Source organism: Serinus canaria, chromosome 1 (genome assembly GCF_022539315.1).
Source record: "Serinus canaria isolate serCan28SL12 chromosome 1, serCan2020, whole genome shotgun sequence".
In the NCBI taxonomy this organism is placed as follows: domain Eukaryota; kingdom Metazoa; phylum Chordata; class Aves; order Passeriformes; family Fringillidae; genus Serinus; species Serinus canaria.
Window position 1 is genome coordinate 16,283,903 of NC_066313.1, and position 25,452 is coordinate 16,309,354.

The following is a 25,452-nucleotide window of genomic DNA, read 5'->3' on the forward strand; positions in this document are numbered from 1 at the left end:
TGGGCTGCACCAAAAGGAGTGTGGCCAGCAGGGAGAAGGCGGCGATTCTACCCCTCTGCTCTTGGGAGGCCCCACATGGAGTGCTGCATCCAGCTCTGGGGTCTCCAGTAAAACAACAACATGGGTCTGCTAGAGCAAGTCCATGGAAGGGCCACAAAATCTATCAGAGGGCTGGAGCTCTTCTGCTGTGAAGAAACTCAGAGAGCTGGTGCTGTTTAATGAGGAGAAAAGGCTCCAGAGAGATTTTAGTGCAACCTGCAGTCCTTAAAGAGGGCTTGTGAGAGAAATGGAGAAAGGGTTTCTAACAGTGGTAGGACAAGGAGAGACAGTTTTAAACTGTTTAAAGGGTAGATTTATATTAGATAATAATATATACTGGAAGAGAGTTGGTTTAGATTAGATATTAGGAAGAAATTCTTTACTGTGAGGGTGATGAGGCACAGGCACAAGCTGCCAAGAGAAACTGTGGATGCCTCATTCCTGGCACTGTTCAAAGCCAGGTTGGATGGGGCTTGGAGCAACCTGGTTTGGTGGAAGGTGTCCCTCCCAAGGCAGGTGGGGTGGAACTCTTCCATCTTAAACATTCCTTCTTACCCAAACCATTCTACAATTCCATGAATTTTGATATACATGTTAAGGCTGCAGCTATACAAGAAAATTATGAAACAGTAGTAGCTAACTTCACAACCATACCCAACCGCCTTTTAGACTACAGTTCAAGGTATTGACTGACCTCAAAGCTCTAAAAGCTTAACTTTTGACATCAAATATCATAAAACAAGTAAAAGCTGGTCTTAATGTCCCCTCAAATTTATGTGCATAAAAAACCTTCAAGTCTCTGCAAATCACAAGTTGGATTTACTTAAGGAAACACCATTGCCTGACATTCAGTAACAAAAAGTGCAGAGTATCATCCTTGTTTTGAGTTTACACTTTGCCTTCAGCTGCAACTAATAGTACATCACGCTAGATTTAATCTTTGCAAAGTACAGTGGTCAGACTGAATAAACTAAAAAAGGATAAAACATCAGAACCTGGCTATCAAGATAGGCTCTTGCCTTTGTAGAGGTAAATTAGGTGTAAAGAAAATCCAACAGGGATTAGGAACATTATTTAATTATAAAATAGGATTACAAAACAGTATTTTAAAATCCAGTAACATGTTCTCAAAGAAGAAGATACCGAAAAAAAACATCTGCCGCTGAGTAGTAAACCCAAGAGTAAAACAAAAGATTTCATTTTCAGTCTGTTTCTATGTCAGAAAAAAAACCCAGCTAAAGTAAATTTTATGCTTGATTATGCTTATGAAACAGAGCAATTCTTTACACATCAGGGTACTTACCTGTTGTGTGTATGCTTCAGTCAAAATATTTTGATTTTTTTGAAAACAGGATTGCAAGACTTGCCAGAAGAGTAAACCTTAGAAGTCTTGTATTATACATGTAAAAAAAATCTGTAACCTGATTTACTCCACATTGATATTTTCCTTCAAGCCAAATGTTATAATTTTTCCAACAATCCCAATATTCAATGAAACTTCCTCATACATGGGAGTACAAGTTTGTTATGCTTTTACCTGATTCTCCTTTGCTACGTGGAAAATATTAGCATGGAAAAAATTAGTGCTTACAGTATTGTAGCTGTTAGATCAAAAGGATACAGCTCTAGTGATGAAAATTTCTACCATATATAGTGACTAAGCATATGTAAGTGACTAAGTAGTGGCTATAAATTATTCTTATTTTTATCTCTTTCAGTAGCATCCTGAAGCCATTAGAATGTGTATTGATGAGGATGATTATGAATTATTTTTTCTTCTCAGTGGAAGTGTTTTGTGCGCAGAAAAGGCAGCATTTTTATTTTTAATAACAACTGTTAAGAATTGCTTTATTGTTTACTTTTATTAACCTTACCAGAAATTGGCTTTTGCCAGGTGTCAACATATTCTGGAGGTCTTTTGACATCCATGTCAATTGGTCTGGCAGTATATAAGTCTTCTGGTGTATAAAAGTCATCTGTGAAAAAAGGAAATGAAATAAGTATCTACAGTGTGGCACCAAGTCATGGTATACTTGTATACTGAATATGGTCAAACTCCAGCTGACATGTGCAAAACCAATGTGTGTCTCATCTGTGTTTTTACTGATAACTTGGTGATATCCATTATCTTCTTATTCAGGTAAGTGGAAAGTGATCTGGTTCTACAAAGCCTGCAGTTTAATTTTAAACACCCCTCGAGTAAAGTATATTTGGAAAGAGAAAATTAATAAGATGAAGAGGTAACCAAGATTATATGTGGAAAAATGAGCTGAGAGAACATTCTGTTTTTTCTGTGTAAAGAGTAAAATGTCCATTGATTCTTGCAAAGGGCAAAGTTATCCTTCTCCCCATATATGATCTCTGGTCATCCTCCATATTAAATGTTCAGAGCAGTTCTGGACCAAATGTATTCACCATGTTTGGAGTACAGGAGACAAAGTATACAAAACATCCAGTTTGTATATAAGAGAAAGTCCTACTTAAAAGTTTTATAAACACATTTTTAAAAAAGTAAGTGGCATTAAAAGATCAACACAACTCCTGGTACAGAACAACTGTTTCACATGCTGGTATTTATAGGACAGCCAGGATGTTAAATTAATATACTGTCTCTACATAAAGTAAGTATATTTCCTTTATAAAGACTGTATATACAGTAAAGCAAGAAGATGCATTGCAACTTCATCATGTTTTTGGGAAAATCCCCCCACTCCCTCAATATGAATGTAAGACAAAACCCCCTAAAACTTGTCATATTTTAAAAAAATAAATCTCAATATTACTTTAATTATCAAATTCCAACCCTGTTCCAACATGATCTAATCACTTCAGCTAAAGATTTCATAGATTTATAATCTGGTCCTCAATTTTTTTTGACATTTCACTAGTATTTTAATGGTATGAAGCAGGTAATTTTTCAATTACTTTACTATTTGACCATTTTTGTTGCACGTTCACTACAAATCCACAGTCCATACATGATAAATAATTTATTGAAGATTAAAGTAAGCTGGGAGTAAGACTTGCAGGAAGCTGGGAAATGGATGCAGGTGACCTGGTCCATGTGTCTAAAATATCTGTACACATCATATGGATTTATATAACAGCAATTTGTCTTCAGGTAGTTAGAAAGATTAATTAGATCTTCAGCTATACAAAGCACCAGAGTGATAATCAACGTTTCATGTGAATGATGTTCAAGGAAGAAAAGGCATGAGAAGACCAGCACTAGCCTTAAAAAAATAAAAATAATCTTGTGCATCATGAGATAAAGTTAGAGCATGTTTAGTTTCTCAGCTCACCTTTAAGTGAACATATCAATGTGGTTGTACATTGACTAATTCACACTAAATCACACAAATGCACATTACAAGACTATATTATTTGTGCATATTACAGTCTCTACACAAAACCTACCTCTATTCTGCTTCTTAGAATCCTGTTTAGAGTCATATTTTCTGAGTTGTGTCAGCTGAGAATGATCAAAATATTGGAAGAAGTAATTTTGTTTTCTTTTCAGAAACTGCTCTTTTGACATTAGTAAAGTAGTAATGAAAAATAAGTTAAAGTTTCAAACCACAATACCTTCATGTTGACATAATCTCTTATTTTGAATATTTCAAGTTACATAAAATTTGTGTTTCCACACGAGCTACCTGCAAAACCAAAGTTTGCTGTATTTCTCATAGCATTTGCCTAATGTAACTTGCCTATTAAAAGCACCTAACACATTCATCCAAACTTTTAACCAGAATTTAGAATAGACCTATTATTTGCATATGTCTTTGTGTCTTCTTTTAATTCTATATTTTTTCCTGGAAACACTCACAGGGTCTGGAACATGTTAAACTAACCTCTCCTGGTTCTGATGTCTTTAATTGTAGGAATACCATTAGGAGGGTAGATCATTTAAAGGGAAATAATGAAAAAAGTCCCCTTGATAAAATAAACTGAAATTCCTTTATACTTCAGTTTCTCTGGAACATTTCTCTGAAATGTTTCTCATACATTTTAATGAAAACCATGTATGACTCCCTTTCACAAGGGAAATAGAAATGTTGCTCTAAGTTTGTTTGCTGACATTTGTCAGAAAGCTCAGCAAATCAGGAGCAGTATTTATAAGGTGAGGATTAAATTAAAAAACAACCCAGTAAGGTAAGTTACATACACCAACATGAAAAGCCATCTGAATAAAATGGCATTCTAGAGAAAATGGCTAAAACATGACAAAAAACTAAAAGGAATGCTAGTCATGAGGAAGCAATCCCTGCCTCTTTTCCACAGTCCAGTTTACCACCTGGCACTAGAGCTGGCCAGGAGGCTGAAAAGCCTGCCAGGAAACCAGCCACAACCCCATGTGCTGGTGCTGGAAAAAACAAATTCCACCGTTTATCATCTGGGCCCTGCAGCTGCCAAGCCCTCCCTGCATGGGGTGAAACATCTTTGCACTGAGGCTAACAAGCCCAGTCAGGAAGAAGAAATGGAGTACAATCAACAGTGGGGCCAGTCCAGCAAGGAATTAAAAGATCCAAACTGGTGTCCAAATAACAGAATATCCAAGAATAAGTGATGTAATGTCTAAAGGTAAGTCTGAAAACATATTGTTACACGTATAGAGCATATTCCTAACAGCCCACTTAAAAATTCTGATCATCTTAGGTCAAAAGTTCAGGATTCTGATAAGCCAACCACAGAAAAAATTGAAAAAGGAACTTTTTTAGTCTTTGCTCAGCTGGTAGGATTTGGCGTTCCAGGTTATAGAGGTCTTTCCCAAGTCTCTTTTGCAGACTTAAGAATTCTTTTGCAATAGATAATTAACTGCACATTGCTTGGGAGAGACACAGAAGATTTCTTTAATTGGTTACCTGAATTCCTTTTTGTGCAAATTTATTTTTGTGGGCCCAGTCAGCCTTGTGTCTCAGACACTGGCGCAATACTGTGATGTACTTGCCTTACAGAAGACTTGGGATTTTCCTTACTGATCATCCAGAAAATACAGACTGAAATTTGTGACAAGCTGACAAGATGACATAAATTCATGAAATTCATTGGTGATTTCTCTTACACTTCTCAGAAGAAAGGTGCAGCCTCACAGACATGCGTCAATGAGCTGTTGTGGCAGTGGGGTTGGAGGTGCAAAGAAGTGGGCAAGAGATAAAGGCCTTTGGTACTTTGGATACTTTGACTTAAAGGGCTTACTTGGCAGCACACAAAATTTAGCTAAGAGACATCTACAGCATGTTTCTTTAACTTAGAGAAAAAATATTTAACTTGCCAATGGAAACCACTCCTGGAAGTATCATTTTCCAGAAGAATTCTAAAAGAAGGTACTTATTTACCAGTGAGTACACACAGCATGCCCAGTAATTAGTAGTTTTGTGGTGACTTCTGACACCATCTACCACAACTAAGCTCTAGTTCTTCCTGGCAACAGGCACTACTCTAAAGACATGGAAATAATAACAAATGATGGGCACACCAAGAGGGCCACTTACAGTATGATTGCTTAAAACAATACTTCAGCAACTTAAACCAGCATTAAGCACATAAAACTCCATGTAGCAGTTTACTAGTATTATGTTTATACTACTGATTTCCTTAGCATGTATTAATTTTTGCTGGTGTTTTTAATAACCTACCAATACCTCTGCTGAGGTTATGACTATAGGGGAGAAGAGAAAAGCTCAGTGTGCTGTGTAATGTGATTGTGTGTTTGTGCATAATTTCATAATGTGATCACTCCTGGATTCTCCTATTCCAGTAATCAGACATTAGAAAACTCACTTGTATAAGGTGATTTCCAGCACCAGTTAACAACAAAACCTTTTGACCCACAACTACTGAAACTGGGGAATCGATGCTTTAATTGGCTCTGATGTCCTGGAATTTAATCTGATGGCCTCTTTTAATTTACCAGAAGGACTATGAAAGGTCAAAGAATTTGTGCCTCTAGTGAAAGCAGTCACTCCACATGTAATACAGAAATTTATGCTATACTCTAAACAGGTTAAATTTAATTCAATTTAAATATACAACCATCTCTGCTGAGTTTTTACCATTTCTAACCACATGGTGAGCTTGCAAAAACGTATAGGAATGAGTAGCTCAAGACATTCTATGATCAGCAACACATATTAAATTGACAAATATAGCAGAAAGAAACATTAAACAGGCAAAAATGTTTAGAATAGATGGAATATCACTCAGGCTATCCCAATCTAGCTAGCAGACAAATAGTAACAGGAGCCAGCAATAGTGTGGGACAATAGAACTTTTAGTGGGTGGTCAGCCAAATGTTTCCCTTGAATATGTACATTATTTATTTATTTATTTTATTTATTATTTTAACTTGAACTGTTGGTGAAGAATCCCAAAAATATATTTTTAATTAACCAATGGCTGTATAAAAAATAAATTCCCAATGCTATTTGTATTGATGTAATAAATCAGTGCTCCATGACATAAAAAAATATGGATTCATTATGAATTAACACTGAAAATATTATGTTGATTGGATGGAAAAATCAAGTCCAGCTGAAAAAGGATAAACTATTTTTCCCCCAAGCAGACATGTACTTTTAATAAATCTCTGTGGTTAGGGACATTTGTTATCTGTTGATAAGGAGATGTAAATTGAAGCTCTCACTATCGTCTGCCATCCACCAACATGGAATTTTTTGCTGCTGAAGTATCCAAGCCTGAATACTGCACAGTCCAAATACTGCATGGTCTGAGTGTGGGTAGGTCTTATGTGACCAGACCACATGCATAGGCAGTAACTAGAGAGATACCTGGCTTTAAGGCTTCCCTACCAAGCCTCCTGACTTGGACTCAAACAAGTGGGTTATCTTTTTCAATGAAGCATTTTCCAGTACTTATTGTGGATCTGACATCTAGAAAACATTAGTAAAGAGTTGCCACACAGTAATGAATCTGTAAATGAACACAAACTGGGTGCCAACATAATTTCATAATCACCCTCAGGAATTGTATAACAAGATCAGTAGAAACAATTACACATGGCACTCTGAGGAATTAAATTCTAGAATAAAACACAGTGAGATATTTTGCAAGGCTCAAGATGACTTGGGGAAGTCACATTCCAGTCTTTTATTGATAAATTAAAAAAAACACCCCAAACCCAGAACTCTACCTGTTGTTGGCATAATCCACTTTGGCAGTCCAGGTGCTTTTGTTCTGACTGGTGCTAGTGTGGTTTTACTAAAAGCTGTGAGAGAGTTTCAAAAGAAAAAAAGGAAAAAGAAGAAAAAAGAAAGAAGTTCCATGAGAAGGGTACCCAACAGACTCCTATGTGATGCCAAGAATTCCACACTAGAGAAAAGAAGCAACACCTGCTGTGATGCTGTGATGACCCTCATGGTTTTGGTTTCATTTCTTTTTTCTTTTTTTTTTTTCTGATTTGGAAAGGCTTTACCACTAGACTTATTAATTGATTGAAAAATATCACCCTTTTTTCCCCTCCCAGCAATACTTAAAATTCCACTAAGAATAGACAAAATTAATTAACTATTTAATCTCTTCCCCATCCCAGACTGAATAAACAATTATTACCAGGTCTGGTCTGTGATTTATCTGTAGGCTGTGGTCTTGCAGAAGTGAGACGAGTTTTGTGCGGTGCTGAAAGAAATAAGGTCCTGTTTCAGTGCTGTGTGTAACAGAACAGGGACAGGGCAGTGCAATTTGCCAGACAAAAAGGTCCATGCACCAATGTGATACAGCAAAATGGACACATGAGAGTTCTATGAGTTCTAATCCAAAATGCATGTGGAAAATGCTAGTTTCTTTAGTGGCCAGATGACTCCATCATGCAGTCTGACCAGTTACATTCATATGTAGGTTTAGGAAAAAGATGTAAAATATTTACAGCCAGTTACCCAACTGTATATGGATACAGAGTTAGCTCTGCAAGGTATCCATGGCCTTAAGACATTTAATTAGGTTCTGTAAAAAACAAACAAACAAAAAACCTCAAAATAAAACACTGAACTGAACCCCCCCCAAACCAAAGACTTAGATAAAACTATGAAACATTAAAGTATTGCTGGGAAAACAACTGGGAGCATTCAATGCAGACACTGTGCAGGGCAGCTGCAGAACAGTGTCATCAGCAAGGTTGAAATCAGAAGCCCTCAACCTTTTTTTATTGTTGCTTTTCACTTGCAAAATAGTTTTGATACTCAGGATGTTATGGGATCTGTGGAAGCTGAAAGAATCAGCAGTAGTCACTATTATCTTGTGCCTAATTAGCAATGTCTGTAAATCAGTTTTTTAAGTAGAGCTGGCTATTTGATATTCAAGACAAATAAATGTTCGACCCATAACCCTTAATCCAGCCTCTCCAAAGCATCAGAGAAAATACAGGACAGAATATATTACTCATTTTTAACTTTATAATTTAGACTGGGGAAGTTTCACAGATTTAGATCTTGTAAGGAAAAAGTTGGAACTGGGTTACATCGATGTTTGCAACACTATATACATATGAGTATCCAATACACAGCTCTGATACTGTTTGAAAACTTCACATAATCTTCAATATTTGAGGCAATACCGTGCAAATCCCATTTTCAGAGCAATAAAATAAAATATTTGATAAGGGGAAAATAAATTTTCATGTTACATATTTGGAACAGTTTTAAAGGTAATAATGAACAGACCATTAAACTATACTGATTTTACTTAAGATTTACAGACTCTCAATACAACAGCTTCAGAAAATCTTAAAAAATTACCTGTGTTGAACCAAGGAATTTCAGTTGCTTGACCAATTTTGGGCCTGGGTGAAATGTGGTATGTTTCACTGGGAACTGAAAATGGACATATTACTGCTTAGCAAATGCAAATGATTTCCTTTTAAACATAAGACATCACAGATGGAAAGGAAATTTGAACTGTCTGTGCAAATCATAAACAAAAGAGTCAGTGCTAGAAATCTGGCTGAAAATTATGCTTTTATTCATATAAAAGTCTTTTCAAGTCTGGTAAGATATATATCATTAGTAAGTCAGACAAAACCAGAAAAGATGATAAGGCAGTGACTTTTCACATGACTCCTCAGCCTCGTACATGTAGTACTTACTTCTATAAAGAATCATATGAATAAGGAAAATGCCTGGAAAATTAAAACCAGCAACATTTTGTACATGCACTGGACTGTAACTAACAAATGAACATGACAGAGATATAATAAAGTATTTCTGTTGATTAAAGTGTAGGTTTAGCCATATAGCAAAAGCAGAGAAAGTAAAGATTGATGAAAAATAAACTGATGTAATATTCTCATTACCCAAAGTTATTTTGGACCCATCAACAACATGAACTGTTACAAGGTTAATTGATCCCAGGTGTGTTGCCCTTGGAGCTATAAAAAATAAACCATTGTTCTGTGAGAAGGCAAATTAAAGAAGCTGGATTTCATGAAGGATCTGTCTCCATTGTTTCCTAAAAACCTATCTGCACATCTGCTAGGACAATTTGAACAGACTTGAGACAGGCACATTCTGATTAGTCTGGATGTATTTTCATGCTGACAAGCAGACAGTGCAACTATCATGCTGGGTCCCCACTAACTTCAGAACACTTGCCCTAAACCTACAGTTCTGACAGTCTTTGGTCTTTCTCATACATGTTGATTAACTTACACTTCTCAAAAAAAAAAAAATCTAGAAGTTATGAGTAATGTATTTATTTTTTAGACCTCATTCAAACTTGAATGATTAATTGAAAGGTCTCTGAGTTACTGGATGAAAAGGACAGACTGGCAAGCAGAGGCACCCACAATATGACTCTTTGTCTTTCAATAAATAGGAGAATAAGGTAAAAAAAAAAGAAATAAGGTAAAAATATGGAAGTTGGAAAATTACCTACTTACTAGCATAAGGAGCAGTTGCTAAAAGGTGCCATTTGTATTTCACAGAAAACACTTGTTTACAGTTTTTCCTACCAGTAGCTTGTTTTGCATATACACCTTTATAACGATTCAGACTTTATATATAAATTTTATGTTGATTTTTAAAAGGCAAAAAATAAGCCTCTAAATTCTGTTCTGTAAAATTCTTTCCCTAAAACTAAATTTGTAGTGGTACCAAAAGATGGGACTTGATAACTATGACATGATTGCAAATAACTCTTATTCAGCTGAGACTTAGAATCTAACTTGGTTAGATGAGCAGCCTTTCAAAACAAAGTATTTAGAAAAGAAATCTTTTTCCTGGACTGCTCAGTTTGACGTTACAGCAATATATAAGTACATATGGTGTATGTACAGATAAGAATATAGTTCTTGAATGAATAGGGTCTCTGCTTGAAATCTCTTTGGCCATAAAAAATGGACAAGGAGAAAGGGGGGGGGGAAGTACTAAACTGTTCATTAAGTTATTTGTCTAAGAATAAAATTTTATCAATTCAGAGGTTAGATGGGAGAGAAGGAAAGATCAGGAGCTACTGTTATAGACATGTAGTCTCTCCTCACCTAACTGTATTTTCCTCCTGCCACCTTCCTCCTTAGCAATTTCTATTGAAATAGATCACCTCGCGGAAAGCTCAGATATCACCACCCTTCACTACAGATGTGCATCCTGAATCTACCATGGCTACTGCAAAAATCACTGCTATTGAAGGCACTTCTACTCTTAGCATGTAAAATATCTTGGACTAAAACTCTGTAACCCGATTTTCAAAAGTACTTGAGAAATTGAATCAAATGGATTTAGAATAATAAAATTCCCCAAAACAAAAGAACTTTTTGAATGTAAGCACAGAAATGTATTTTTATTAAAAGTAATTAAATTTCTCACATCTTTTGATGGCTACTAAACCCATCCAACTGCTTTCCATGGAAATTGATCCAATTCTTGGGCATTCACTTTGATATAATTTATGAACAAGTTCTCAGCTGAACAATGATACAAAATTCTGTCTACTTATTATGCATGCCCCATGGCCACAAAACTTGGTGACAGCAGAAATATAACTAAGACAGTGCCACAGTAACACTTCTAAAGTTACAAACTGTAAATTACCAGGTTTAGTTTGTGGTACTTCTGGCCCAACAGATGTTTTGGATTTGGAAGGAATGATCAGTGTTTCTTTTGGAGCTGAAAGAAAAGGAAAAAGACTATTATTGTATTCTTCAGGAGTTATGATCCAATGCCATACTTAGCCCACAGAAAATGCATGCCTCAAATGCCTGAAAAAAAGACAATAACAATTCCATGGCTGTCTGGAACCTGAAACAGAATGACTATCCAAAACACAGAAAAGTCCCAGCAGTGTGCTGCAGGATAAATCGAGTTAGGGGCTAAAATTCTTGCTCTAAAAGAAAAATTAGGCCACTGACTTTGGTTGGAGATTTGACAAATACAGACTTCTGATCAGACATAAGCTGTAGGCTATTTTTGCTTGACTTGACAAATAGAAATGACAATCCTCTGTATCCTAAGATTCATGCACGTGGCAGCAGAATGAAGGCTAGTGGAATGGTGTTGTATAAATACCCCACCGGAGCATGTTCTCTAGAAATTTCTCCACTGAAAAACTAGAAATACCTGCATCTTAATGTTAAGGAAACTTATTTACCCATTGTTGGCCTTGAATGACCAGTGGTGGTAGAAGATTTTGTAACAATTGGTTGCGGAGTGGTCGGGTATATTGCTGTTAAGGAGAAAATGTGAAAAATCTTAGAATATTTATCTGTAATCTAAACAAAGCAGCATTTGCTAAAACCTGCAAAATATCCCAAACTAAGGAGTAGCAGAATATCTTGACAATCAACTGCTGACAGACATAATTATCTCTCTATTAACTTCTGCTATACATTTATACCAAAAATGGGAAACCACACAGTCCTCCATAACTATTTTTAAAGCAATTTTCAGATGATGTCTGTTGCTAACTGCACGAGCACATTGTAAAGAAGTTATGCTGCATTTCAAGAAAAGATTAACAAAAAATGCTCACAGAGGAGCACCCAAGATTACCAGTAATCACAGAGAATTCAGTCTGCCTAGCCACTGAAATTTGTCAATGCCCACATTACTACATTTCCGTCATCATTTGCTGTGTGTAATAGACAGTGGAATACCATTATAGATATTATATATATCTTCTAGTATTTGTAGTGCAGTTTTGGCTTATTTTGGATTGATCATCTGAAGTGCAATGCATTTTTTCACCACAAAACTGGCTACGAGTAATCCCATTAAGAAGCACAAAACCTGAAACTTGGGGAAAGAATGATTAAACACAAAATTAAAATAATGACTCCATTACCATGTTTGGTGTATGGCACTCTTGGTCTTTCAGTTGTTTTTCGTTTGGTATGAATAAACTGTTTCTCAGTTGGAGCTGGAATAAAAACAAAAAGCACCCAAAACAAGAATGAAAAAATGCACTGCTTTTCACAGCACATGAGGAACATAAGTATGATCTGATATAGAATAAGGCAAATTATTCAAGAATAAGCTGAAAGCTGGAATTCCTGCAAAGAAAGGAAGACAAGTTAAATGGCCACTTATACAAGAAGACTTCTAAAAAAATATATACAAATTTGTAGCTTTGCATCAAGCAGTCTGGAATATAGCCATTAACATCATCATACTGTAATAGGACAAAAATAGACAGGGGTAACCTGTGTCTTCCTCATCTGCCACGCATGAGTATATGAGCAGAGGAGTTCTTTTTCACTGGAACATTTGTGTCAAACTTGATTTTTAAATTAAATTCTTTTGTTCTTATGTGGGAATGATTTAATATTGTTATCTTCACACTATTCAGATAAAAAAAAAAAAACCTATTAATCTTGTAAGTAAAAGTAGGAATCATTTACTGGAAAAGGTTATCTTAGCACTTTTTAGTCTGTGGTCTATACCAATGTGAGAGGTCCGAAATGATCTGCCTTAGCCTGTGCAGTTTTCATCCCCCTTGCTCTGAAGAATCATTTTCCTCATATGACTATTTCTCAGGTAGCTCAGGTGTTTACAACAGGGTACCTACTTCATAGATGTAGATAGATGAAGAGATACCGAATGAATACTAACCTAAGTATCATTGCATACAGGGAATATAAATTGAAATAGAAACATGTTTAAAAGCAGTTTTAATTTCCTCTTCCTCAAAAAGAAAAGAAACATAGTTTGAAGATTATAAAATGCCTATTAATATTTCATTCTCAGAAAATGTATGCCATTTCATTCTCAGAAAACCACAGTCAAGGTCTGTCTCTGAAGCTGGGGACAGAAAACTGGTGGAACAACAATTGCTCAAGCAATGCTCCTGCTCCTGGACAGCGTTTGGGTTCAGGGACCCTTACTTGCTCCACATCTGACAATTAAGTTAAGAGAGAACACTCAGCTAAGGCTTCTTATATTTAAGCAAGTCTTCCCAACATGGATAACTAGAAGAAAGCAGAGAGGATGGTTTCAAGGAGTGGGATTTAGATGGTCACATAGCTGGTCTGGAGACTATGCCATTGTTGATATATCAGAATATTTTTCTGTAAAATTAAACCATGAGGAGTGAAGAAGAAGAGTGTTTTAGAATGAAATTATCCACAATTCACACGAAGAATAGGGGATTAACTCAGTTGGGTAGAGCATGGTGATAATGCAAGGGTTGTGATGGGCCAGTTTATTTCAGAGTTGGACTCGATGGTCCTTGTGGGTCCCTTCCAACTCAGAATATACTGTGACTCTGTGGAGCATCACTATCTGCTCTTTAAATAAAGTCCCCTTTTACTGGAAAATAGATAACATCTGGAGGAATTGCATCATCCTGACTGGAAAGGCTAGAAGAGGAGAAAAAGAACCTTTGAAAGTAAGTGAGCTCATGCATTACTACCCTTATCAAGACCAAAGAGCAAGTAAGTATCATAAAGTAGAGCAAAATTTCATTATTAGCCTTTAATAAAATATAATAAGCTCTCTCTAAGATGATACTCTCTAAAAAAGGTGTAAAATAGAATAATTATTTATGAAATAACAGTTACCAAATATTGCCTTTGTTCTTTCAGGAATATGAGGAATCATAGTAGTATCTGGTTCATCAAAGGTTGGAAGAATCTCTGTTGGAAAAAATGTCAATAAATTATCTGAGTAATGAAAGGAACCTCACTTTCCTCCTTTTCTCAAAAAAACCTTTCAGCACTATACTGTATACAACTGGAAAGGGATGTTTTAAAACAACAATGGGCATTTACCCTCAGAAATTTATGGTTAGGAAACAACAGTAACAAACCTTTAGAGAAATCAATGATCATATTACATAGGTCAGTTGGATTTATGATGGGGAGTCACCTAAGCAAAATGTAATTGAAGGGAATCCTCCCTATAAACTGAGTGAAAATGCATGTGTAAAGAAAAAGCATTGCAATAGTGCTAGGAGGTTTCTCTCATAAAATCTTCAAAAACATGGTGCACACTATTAAAATCTGCTGCTCAGACAGAAGCTGCAAATAATGTTTTATCCTTGATTAAAACATATAGGTTGATACTAATTTCGTCTGTTAATATCTGCATAAAATACAAAAACTCTTGAACTGTTGAAGTTTCCATCAGATTTAATTGCATTTCCACTGAGGTTTCTTAACCTAGAATAATAACCAGGTGACAGCTGATGCACTGATGATTATTCCCCCCATTTCCACCCCAAAAACAATTGTTCAATTATCCACTGAAGCTTCAAGAAGACCAAATAATTTACCAGGCTTCCTGTATGGAGCATCCGGGATGGGAGTTGCTCTAGGTTTAAAAGGAATATGTTGTGGTTCTTTAAGAGCTGAAAGAAAAGATCTGTTTTAAGGGTTTATGCTTTGACAAAATTAGGTTTGTTGCACAGGCACTGCATGTCTCATGCTTGCAAAGAAAAACAATCCCTGCATGACAGCCTGAAAAACTGATACATATCAAAACCAGGTCAGATACATGTCAGGAATTCAAGAGAAAATAAAATCTTGAATGAAAACATGAGTGGAAAATTAATCAGGTAAGCAAATCTGGAGTCAAGCAGCAAAGCCAGAAAGAGCACAGACAACTACAGGGAATATATTTCTGGCTGTATTTCAGAACCCATAACTGCAATACCCATGGTGTGCTGGTCTCCTACAAGTGTCAAAGGAATTACAACGTGTGTGACAGGGAAAGAAATTTTATGTGAAGACAACAAGCCAGCTAGGAATCTTTCAATACCTGCAACAGAGTAGAATGTAGTTCAATTAGCAGAAAAGAAAACAATTGAAATCACAAACAGATTATGTGAAAAACAGACTAGTGGTATATCAACATTGGCCCAAGGAGTAGTGAAAAAATAATAATGACCAGCTCAAGGTGACAAATTTACCTGCTGCTGTCTTTTGTTGTTAGTACTGTAAATGTACTAACTGCCAAAACCCCATAAAAACAACAAGGTACACAGTGGTGAGTATAAGTTAGTGGTAAAAATACTCCCTTTGACATGACTGGCTTGTTTTCAATTTGGAATACATTCTATTTTTTTTCTCCTTTTCTTTGTAAAATTAGTGAATATACACTCACTCAAAATAATGTTCGAGGGATACTTTCAGAACTGTTAGAAGTTACAGAGGTTTGGCCGTTCATTAGTATGTAACTCCCTATTAAGTTTATTTTTAAGGGTGACATTCCATTACCAGGTCACACAAACCCATGAGTGGTTTCAGTTAGAGATATTTGGAGTCATACATGAAGGCCCTCAGTTGGGTTTTTCTCTAAGCACCTTTTGACAGGCACAAAAGAGATGCAATTTCTTTCCAGCTTCTCATGATGTTTCTGTGTTGCCTACCCTGCTGTACAGGTTATTCATCTGTGATAGATGTCATGTGGCTGAAAAGCAGAGGCAACTATTAAAACTCAGACATTAAAAATAGAAATCACCTCTGTTTTTCTTGAAACAAATATTTAATGATCATCAGAGAATGTATTTGTAATCAGCACTTGATTACTGAGGAAAGGCAACTCAAAAGAACCCCTGGATATTCAAGAACAACAAAACAACAATGTGTACCAGGCTTTGTGTGTGGTACATCTGGACTTGGTGATGCCCTGGGCTTGGAAGGGACTCGTCGACTTTCTTTGGGACCTGTGGAAATGAGCAAAGTTTTGAATTTATTATTGAGGATGATGATTCTGGGACTTATGAAGATGTGCAAAGTTTTGAATTTATTATTGAGGATGATGATTCAACATATATCTTTCAATTTTTCTGCTGAATCAGAGATTCATTTTCTAAGAAATTTTTTAGGGATTATTTCTGTAATTTTAAAATAATCCCAAAGAGATCTCCTGTTAGTGCAGTCAATACAATGCCAGTGTAGAGACTAAAGACAAAGGGACTTTTACAGTGCAGTGTCAGATCAACTTTCCACTCCTAACAGCAATAACAAACACAGCTCTCTACAGAGTAAATTGCTGTAGTTCTAACACCTCCTAGTTGTGCTTCACAAGTGTTTCATATTCCAAAAACCTGCTGCTCATTTAAATCAACTTTGCATTAAAAAAAAAATCCTCAGCAAAGCAGTCAAAGCAGAAGAAACATGGAAATGTACCTGTAATTTTTAAATTGACAGAGCTATATCCAAGGTTTGGGAACAGCAAAGTACTGTAATTTTACACTTTTATAGAAGCAACTCAAAAATACAAATATTTCTCTGTCACACTCTAAGGACATCAAGATGCAGATTTTCCTGTTTGCAAGGGCTAAGGATGTGTGTTAACCCACACATCTCCATTGTGTGTCATTGACACGTATAAATATCCAGCTGATTAATGACAGCTGTATGGCAAAATTTGGTTATGACATCAAAGCACAGCCTGGACAATAAGTACCTCTGTATCTTCAAAGAACTCATCCATTTTGAACACTTTCAATGTGATGAAACTTTCATGCACTAAAGGGCAAAATATTGATAAGCTTACTTGCTCTAGTTGGAGGAACACGTGGACTGGGTGATGTTCTAGGTTTGGAAGGCCTGTGATATGTATCTTTAGAAGCTGAAAGAAAGAAACTGGATTAAGCATTATTAAAGTAATAAGTAGCTTCAAACACAAATAAACTGTTCTGTAATGAGTGTAGTCCTGGAATGATTCACAGTATCAAATTCAAGGGACAAAAATGCCTTAGACAAATGGATCTGCCTCAAGTAACCGTATGACCCAGGATTAATGAAGTGATTATGTTCTGACAGTGAAATTGAGGTTTGAGTGGAACAGAATTATTTTGCAATCCGCTATGAAGGACTGAATTCCATTTCATAAAACTGGAGGGGAAGGAAAGAAAAAGAAAGAGGAAGAGAAAGAAAGCTTTCAGGATGCAGCTCTGCCCACCCATGGTGCTCCGCACCTGCAGTGGTGCTATCTCCACAGGAGATAGCTGAAAACATATAATTAGGATCCTATTCTGATCTGCCCTCTGCTTCTTACCATTAAATGTTGAAGAAAATTTCCCTATCTTATGTGCAAAACAACTTGAAAGAAACAGGGATTCTCCTTGATTGTTTCATAGAAAATAAGAAGACACCAAGAACCTTGACAGTTAAATTATGAAGGAACATGCGAAGAAAGGTGAAAATATTTTCAGGTCTGCTTTTAACAATTTGTGCTGAAGAAGAAAGACAATGTGACCCTTCAAACAAGAAAGCATCATTACCTATTGTTGCCTTTGGTTTCTCAGTTCTAAACCTAATTGTTTCCAGAACTGCATTAGCATCATAAAACAACAAAACCAAAGTTTTGCCAAGAACAATCACTGTCTCCACAATACTCAGACCATCCATGCTAGGGCTGGTGACAGATAGTCACTCATCCCTGAAACTCAACATCCAAATATTATGTTCCACAGAGCTTCCTCCAGTTCAAGGTAAAAGCTCTAATACAGAACAGACCCTAAATATAAACCCAAAGTTTTTGTAAAAGCCACAAAGAGACTGTGGGTGGTTTTTTTTTTACCTTCAGCTTTGTACACTTTCCTGACTTATTTCAAGGGTTTTTTTTTCAAGCAATAGGTGCAGACTTAGGAGAAAAAGAACCTGAGTTGTTGTCTCTCTGCCTATCTCTTCACCAGCACCATCTAATACTCCATGTACCCTGGATACCCATTCTGGGTCTGGCTGGAATGGAGGTTATTTTCTTCAAAGCAGCCCCTGTGGCACTCTGTTTTGGATTCATGAGGAAGGAAGTGTTGATAAAATACCAATGTTTTAGTTGTTGCTGAATATGCCCTGTCACATCATCCAAGAATTCTTTGTTTTTCACTCTGCCCCCAGGCAAGGGGGCTGGGCTAGGGGTGGGCTGGATGCTCTGAGAGGACACAGGGCAGCAGAACTACCCTGGCCAAAGGGATATTCCACCTCACATAAAGCCATCTTAGCAACAAAACTTTACAAAACACGCATTGTTCCTAGACTGGCTCTGCTCTGCCTGTGGGATGTGGTGTGTGGTTGCTTTGTGCCACTTGCTTTCTTCCACCTCTTTTTATCCTCCCTTATTAAACTGTCTTTATCTTGAACTATGATTTTTTTTCCCCTCCCTTTTTGTTTTGTTTTGTTTTGTTACTTCTGCTCTTCTGATTCTCTCCCCCAGACCCCTGTGGGGTAGAATGAGCAAGAGGTTTGTGTGTGCTTAGCTTCTGGCAGGGTCAACCCACTATGGTACCTCACACATGCAAGTGGTAGTTGCATAATTTACTTTCCCCCTCCTTAATTCCTCTAAGGTTGTGTATGGGTAGAAGAACCCATGCAGACACAATTATAGGAAGTATTAAACATTCTTAAATCTCTGAACAACACAAGGGCTCTGGAAAAGTGAACCAACAAGTATGAATGAAAGCTTGTGCCTGGAAAAGAAGAAACAGGAATTCTGCTCTGTATTCAAGGAATACAGAGCAGAATCCTTCCTATTTGCAATGACACCCCTCATTTTCATCTTCATTTTACCAGAACACAAATTACACAGAAAATACTTATTTTCACTGAGAATTGTACAGAAAACATCCATTTCTGCAGTGACTTACAATGCAATAAAGAACTGAAGATATTTTTAATTTACCAGGTTGCTTATAAATTTTACATGTCACTAGATTTTATCCCTCAAGGAATGTTCTAAAATATATGCCTGAGGAATACATACAAATCTGAAGCTCCAGTGATCACAGTAGAATCCATAAGACATGTGTCAGTATGAAAATGTAAAAAAATAATGAACTTACCAGGTCTTGTTCGTGGCACCTCTGGGCTTGGTGATGATCTAGGTTTGGAAGGAACATACTGTGGTCCTCTAGGAACTAAAAAAATAGCAAATATTAGAACTTTTTGGGAACTAATACTGACAGAAAGAATAACATTAAAGAGGACCACATGCCTTTGGGACCCTTTGGAATCACAAAAACTTGAGTAATGGAGAAATATGAATGCCTGGTACATAACAAATCCCAGTGCTGATGGAAAACCTCTGTAACAGGACAATATAAAACAAGGCCAGTGTTGTTGCACAGCATAAAAGGTGAAGCAGCACATGACAGAAATGGAGTATAGAGACAAGCAGTCAGAGGCAGGTTGTGGTGCTTCCATCCCCTTTGCAGAACACATTTGTGTGAGGAAAAAAAGAGAAAAAGATGATTATGAATTGTTAGTGAAAAATTACCAAACCCCCCCCACCCCTTACAAGATGAACTTTAATGGTAAAAAAATTATGAGAGTGGAGTGCAATGAAGCAATGCTTGTGATGGTCAGTGAGAAAAAAGCAAAATGTGATGGTCCCCAGATGATTTACCCTGTAGGTAAAACTGTTACCTATTGTTGGTTTTAGTTGATCAGTTCTAAGTGTTATAGATTCCAGGACTGTATCAGAAACAAAACAGAAAAGATGTTTTGAAAGTTGAAAATTTAAAACTAGCACTACTTTTTGAATCGTGTACTTTGTCTACTGCCTCATACAGAAAGAGTTGTATCAAAAGAAATATCTGAGAAAGCAGTTAAATCTTCCACATAGTGGAGGATACTCCCATATACTTCAATGAGATATCCAAATATTATCATTCTCTTATTCAGAAAATGGCTTTTTAGGGACACAAATCTCTTCCCTTGGTGATGTGTTTCAAATGCACTCTATATACACAACTGGAACCAGACAGCACTTGCTTTTGTACTGAACACTATTGTTAAAGAGCATGACATGGAGTATTTAATTACAGAGTCATATAATTTAGCTCTAGACTGGAATGGATCTAGAGTCCATTGGTTTAGAGTCATAAGGATGGGAAATTGTGTCAATTCTTCTGTATGGATTACAATTAAAAAAAAAAAGAAGAAATGTCTTTGGATATTTTAAGACATTTACAAGATAAGTGGATGATGCTGTAGAAAATGTTCTGCATATTGCAGATTCTTGAAGAAACAGTAAGTTGTAGGGGGTTTTGGTTTTGTTTGTTTGTTTGTTTGTTTTAAACACAGATCAATACAAGCTCACAACATTTGTGTGACAAAACCATAAACCATTTCTGAGAAGGCCAGACTAACATAACAATGAAAAATGGCCACAAAGGTGAAAACTGAGTGTATCAGAAGTTGCATCTCAAGGTGTAACTTGGAAACAATGTTTTATAATCAGATGCCATAGTTCAAGTTTTTTGAGAAGACAAGGATTTTGACTGTTTGCTACATGAGAAAATTACATCTGATAGATAACATCAGATTTCAAAAATAATGGTCCATGTCTACAATTTAAAGGTCTTCAAAAAGTGTTTATCCTTAAATTTTTCACATTTACCAAAGGATAACAGATATTGATATTTGAGACACTTGCATTTTCTGTTGCTATTACCAACTGGAGAACATGGGACAGAAAGTAATTTTTTTCTGTCTACCACTGAATTCAACTGCTCTCACATTTAATGACATAAAAATCCAGTATTTTGGAGAAAGGATCATTAATGCCAATAAATATTTATAAGTAAATACTAAGTATGCATTTATAACGGGGCAATTTAGTCCCTCATGCAGAAAATAATAATGACATGAAATTATTTGATTGTGATTAGAAGGGAAACAGATGTATTTTAACAATGCAAAGCAACGTTGGAAAAAATTATACCCCCCAAGTAGCCTCAGCACACAGTTTAATTGCTTTGTATTTGCCTTAGTTAGCAAGGTTAATCTGACTGTAACAACACTATTCTCATCCTGTTGCCTTGGAGTAGCAGAGGTTTATTCTTTAGCTCAGTGAAAAATACCTAGCAAATGTCACTACTCTTGCAAGCTGCAATTAAATGGCTGAACGGCACAGTACAGAACTCCATTCTGTTTTAACTGGCTCAGGTAACGAAACAGCTGCCTATAAACACATTTTAATCCAAAACCAACTGTACTAGAAACAATCACAAAGTAGTTTACCATCTTTGGCTTGTGGAACGTGAGGTTTGGGTGAAGTTTTAGGTTTAGAAGGAACACGTTGAGTCGCCTTTGGAGCTGGAAGAGAAAATGTGGGCAGTGAGTTGGTTAAATTGCACAGCAATTACCTCTGATACCAGCTGAACACACAAGCACAGAAACCTCACACCTGCAACTGAGAAGAAGTAGGCAAATCAGGTAACACTCTCCATGTGTTTACAACAATCTAAGCAAAAAAGTGGAATTTTAGTCATTTTTGAAGCTCAGTTTTTGTTTGTGTTTTTAAAATAAAAACTGGAACAAGCGCAAATGAGCATGATTATGAAAAAGGTGATTGAGAGCTGCCAGCATAATTTCTTTTTTCATAAAGGAGACATTCCAGCTGTGAAGAGAGCAATACACACAGCTGTTTTGAATGCCAAGCAAGACAATTACCTAGAAAAAAAATGAGGTTAAATGAAACAATCCTGAGGCATAAGGTGACTAACTTCAGTGATACTTGCTGTGATGTAAATAAAGCGAACACAACAGCTTGCCAAGGAAATATTATTACCTAGGGGTGACCTTGGTGGCTCAGTTCTAAGTGCAATAGGTTCCAAGACTGCAACAGAAACAGTGTGACAAAGTGAGTAAGGAACACACCCCAAAAATTTAAGTCCTCCAGTGGTAAGTAGAAAAGCAGGCACTAACAAAACCCCACAGTAATATGGATCTTCAAGCTGACTTTTAAATCATGGGCAATTAAAATTCTAAATAATACAGGTAAAATAAGAAATAAGTAATTGGAAAAACTTGATGGCAATAGAAGCAAAAATATGTGGCTATAAATCAGTAAATCCAAGAACAAGCAAGAGAAGAGATTGCAGAGTTTAACTTAGCGACAGCAAGGGACTCTTGATATACAGAATATCAAACTGAACTCTGTTTCTTCAAAGTAGTGTCCTGATCGTGACAAATTTGTTGAATTTTTCCTCTAAAGTGAGTAACCAAGGAGAGCACTAAAAGGCTGCTATTGGTAGAGCTGTATTTATCAGTCATCTGAAAAAAAATTTGTTTGATAAAGCCTGTTAATTTTTTCTCATATCCACTTAAAATTTGAATCACAAAACCAATATATCGTGCCCTTTTCCTGGTGACAAACTGTAAGAAATGAGACAAAAAGTTATGAGATGGCAGAATTTCTACAAATTTCTTGGCAATAAAGAAAACCTATTAAAAGAATTTTAATGCATAAATTCTTTCCTCTCGAGGCAGTAACAAGTCAAATAGCGTATAACACAAAGATATACACACCTAAAGATAGAACCTGTTCTATAACCCACATTCACTTATCTCTCTTATGCATTTACCCATTTTGAAAATGGGCTTCACAGTCAATAACACCATAAAACTTTGATTGCAATTGAGGGGACTAATACTAAAGTATTTATTACATGCCTATTAACATACACACTACAACATTCTGTAGTATTAATATTGCTGCAAATGAAGAAAAAAACCCAAAACAACAAGTATTAACTTCTACTGACAGTGGCCAGATAATCCATAGAAATGCCAGACCAGCTGCTACTTTTTCAAATGTTCTCACGACATATACCTGGTTTTCAAAGACTCTGCCATTCTTCAAGCTCATCAGTTACCTTTGGAATTCAAATTCAAAATCTTTTCCTAGAAAACTCTAATATCTATTTTCAGGTTGTGTTTGAAAAATCAGACATTTCTCACAAAGAGAAAACCAGCTTTCAATAATAGAAAGATATTTATATTATTTGTTAGGTCTGCAAACTGTTTTCTGGAGCAATACGGTTTCCTTTTGTACAAGTATTTTCCAAAAAAATTTGAATGTCTCTACTCCCCACCTAGAGGAAAAAAACCATAAATTGCTCTCTTCTTCCTGCACTAATAGCAAGTCTCAAAGTACATAATTTCAAAAGAAGTGCCTCATCAGACTTAGCTTGAGGTGTTATGATCTTAGCAGATCATTTGGGCTTCAAATGTGAGGAATGTGTATTTTGGATACTGGGAAATGTTTGTTTTGTGAAAACCTGCATTTAAGCTGAAAGTAAATGGTCCCATAGTAAATCACATTCCAGTTCAGCAATGAAGAAATGAAGTCTAGGAAATGAGCCTCTGTCCCTACCAATGGATAACCACAGAAAAAGGAATTGTACTATGTGTTCAATGCATGAAATATTGTTGGATATGAAAAAAACAAGCAATGATTATCCATTTGATGGATAATCAAAGAGCTGGCTGTTCTTGTGCAGCAAAATTAACTACTCAGAGTTTAGTCAAAAGCCAAAGGACCAACTTAACAAGCAATGCTGAGAAAAGATTGTTAAGCAACATTGACCTTGAGAAATCAATGTCATTAGAGGAGTTTTGAGAGTATTTCATGGTGTAGAACTTGTTGCAGTTGAAAACTATGAGTTTAAGTAAGTTGCTGCTAATTGACCAAACCAAACTGATTCTATTTTATCAAATCATTTAAGTAAGGCTTAAAGATGTCCTTTCCTGTGAAGTATCATATATGTAGTCAGCTTCATCCAGGTTTTAAGGACCAAAGCTAGAAAACTGAAAACACCTTGAAGCCCTTCTCTGAATACAACCTGCACAGCAAATGCAAAGAGTGATTCAAATTTCCCTTTCAATTAGATAAAGCATTTCAGGGCTCATTGCAAAGGAGAAACCCTTGTTCTTTGTCTGCATAAAAAGGTATATATTAAACACATCACTTAACATATATTCCCATACTAAAATAAGGCCATGTATTATTTTATATAAACTGTGCTCCTCATTAAAAATAAAATCATTTGGCTTTTTTCCTTTAAATTGAGCACAAGTTTGGATGTATTAATTGAAAAAATGCAGTATTTTCCATACATTTGAGAAAATGTCAAGCAATATTTATAAACACCAAGCCACAAAACTCCTTCTGCAGGAATTGTTTATCAGTGTGGAGTGTTAAATGTCATTTTAGGTTATGTTACTTCCACATTCTATAAAATCTTTAATATTGCAATAATTCTTATTCTTTCTTCTTCTCATATAAGTGAAACTTTCAGGTAAATACCTTTGGAGTGGTATCCTGTCTTTTAGAAGACATCTCCATGTTAGAAACATGGAGAAATAATAAAGCACTAAGATGATACTTCCATTTGCTGGGTTTGGACCACACATGAATAAGCAAGAAGCCTCCAGGAAATGCTGTTTTCAACTGCACATAAAATGAGACCAGTGAAAAGAAGAATGACTAAGGATGACTCATAATCATTACCCTCTGCAGTCTTTGGATGTTCATATGTGTAGGGACTCCTAGAAGTCACTGACACTGGAATGGTTGCTGTTGGAATAAAGAGAACTTTCTTAGGAGAAATAGAGGCGCATCTGTATCTGGTTTTTTAACTGCTGGTACAGCTCAGCTGCTCTTGCTTCCCAACTCAAATCCGTATCTTCAAAACTCTTCAAATGGAAACACTGAGTGAATGATAAATTTACTGAAATTACCCTATGGGGCTTTTGCTGCTTTTGGAAAATAAAAATGCATTTATGCTACAGGAACACACTGGGAGAGGAGCTCTCTAAAGCTTCACCTTTCTGTTTTACTGAATTTCTTTTATCTCTTTATGGCTGTAGACCACTGAAAAGAACAGCTCCAGAGAACTCCATTTTCTTTGGCAAATCTTTCTACTAATTTTCCTGGGTTTCTCCCATAGTGAGACAAAGAATAGATATGAAAGGCTCCAGGTGTAAAAAACTGTAAAATCCCAGAAAAGCAAGGCTGAAGATCCCAGCAGATTATCTAGTGCACATTAGATTATCAAGTTAACAAGCCTCCCATTTCTATCTAGAGTACTTAATTGGGTTTGAAAGGAACAAACCCCAAACACCCTGAAAAATATAAACAACTTTGAAGACAAAATTGGTAGAACTGTTTGATAGTAGTTTAACTTTACAAAAAGAATCCATTTTCATTCCTGAGTAATCCATTTTCATTGAGT

General features: G+C 36.1%; 1 protein-coding gene across 27 annotated transcripts in view; it reads right to left on the minus strand.

Annotated features, from left to right (window-relative positions):
• The window catches only part of ABI3BP (ABI family member 3 binding protein), a 137,038-nt gene that overhangs the window by 27,512 nt on the left and 84,074 nt on the right, over positions 1-25,452 (minus strand). For 14 of the 27 annotated variants that reach the window (XM_050987252.1, XM_050987295.1, XM_050986933.1 and 11 more), the window contains 17 exons: positions 24,729-24,794; positions 22,005-22,052; positions 21,455-21,529; positions 19,856-19,903; positions 19,273-19,347; positions 16,986-17,060; positions 16,075-16,149; positions 14,758-14,832; positions 14,045-14,119; positions 12,331-12,405; positions 11,638-11,712; positions 11,082-11,156; positions 9,347-9,421; positions 8,793-8,867; positions 7,612-7,677; positions 7,193-7,267; positions 1,914-2,015 (listed from right to left, as the gene is read on the minus strand). In XM_050987252.1, coding sequence (XP_050843209.1) covers positions 1,914-2,015; positions 7,193-7,267; positions 7,612-7,677; positions 8,793-8,867; positions 9,347-9,421; positions 11,082-11,156; positions 11,638-11,712; positions 12,331-12,405; positions 14,045-14,119; positions 14,758-14,832; positions 16,075-16,149; positions 16,986-17,060; positions 19,273-19,347; positions 19,856-19,903; positions 21,455-21,529; positions 22,005-22,052; positions 24,729-24,794 — 1,230 coding nt within the window. The remainder of the gene's footprint in view (positions 1-1,913; positions 2,016-7,192; positions 7,268-7,611; positions 7,678-8,792; positions 8,868-9,346; positions 9,422-11,081; positions 11,157-11,637; positions 11,713-12,330; positions 12,406-14,044; positions 14,120-14,757; positions 14,833-16,074; positions 16,150-16,985; positions 17,061-19,272; positions 19,348-19,855; positions 19,904-21,454; positions 21,530-22,004; positions 22,053-24,728; positions 24,795-25,452) is intronic. The other 13 variants (XM_050986864.1, XM_050987120.1, XM_050986751.1 and 10 more) reach the window with 10 other exon arrangements.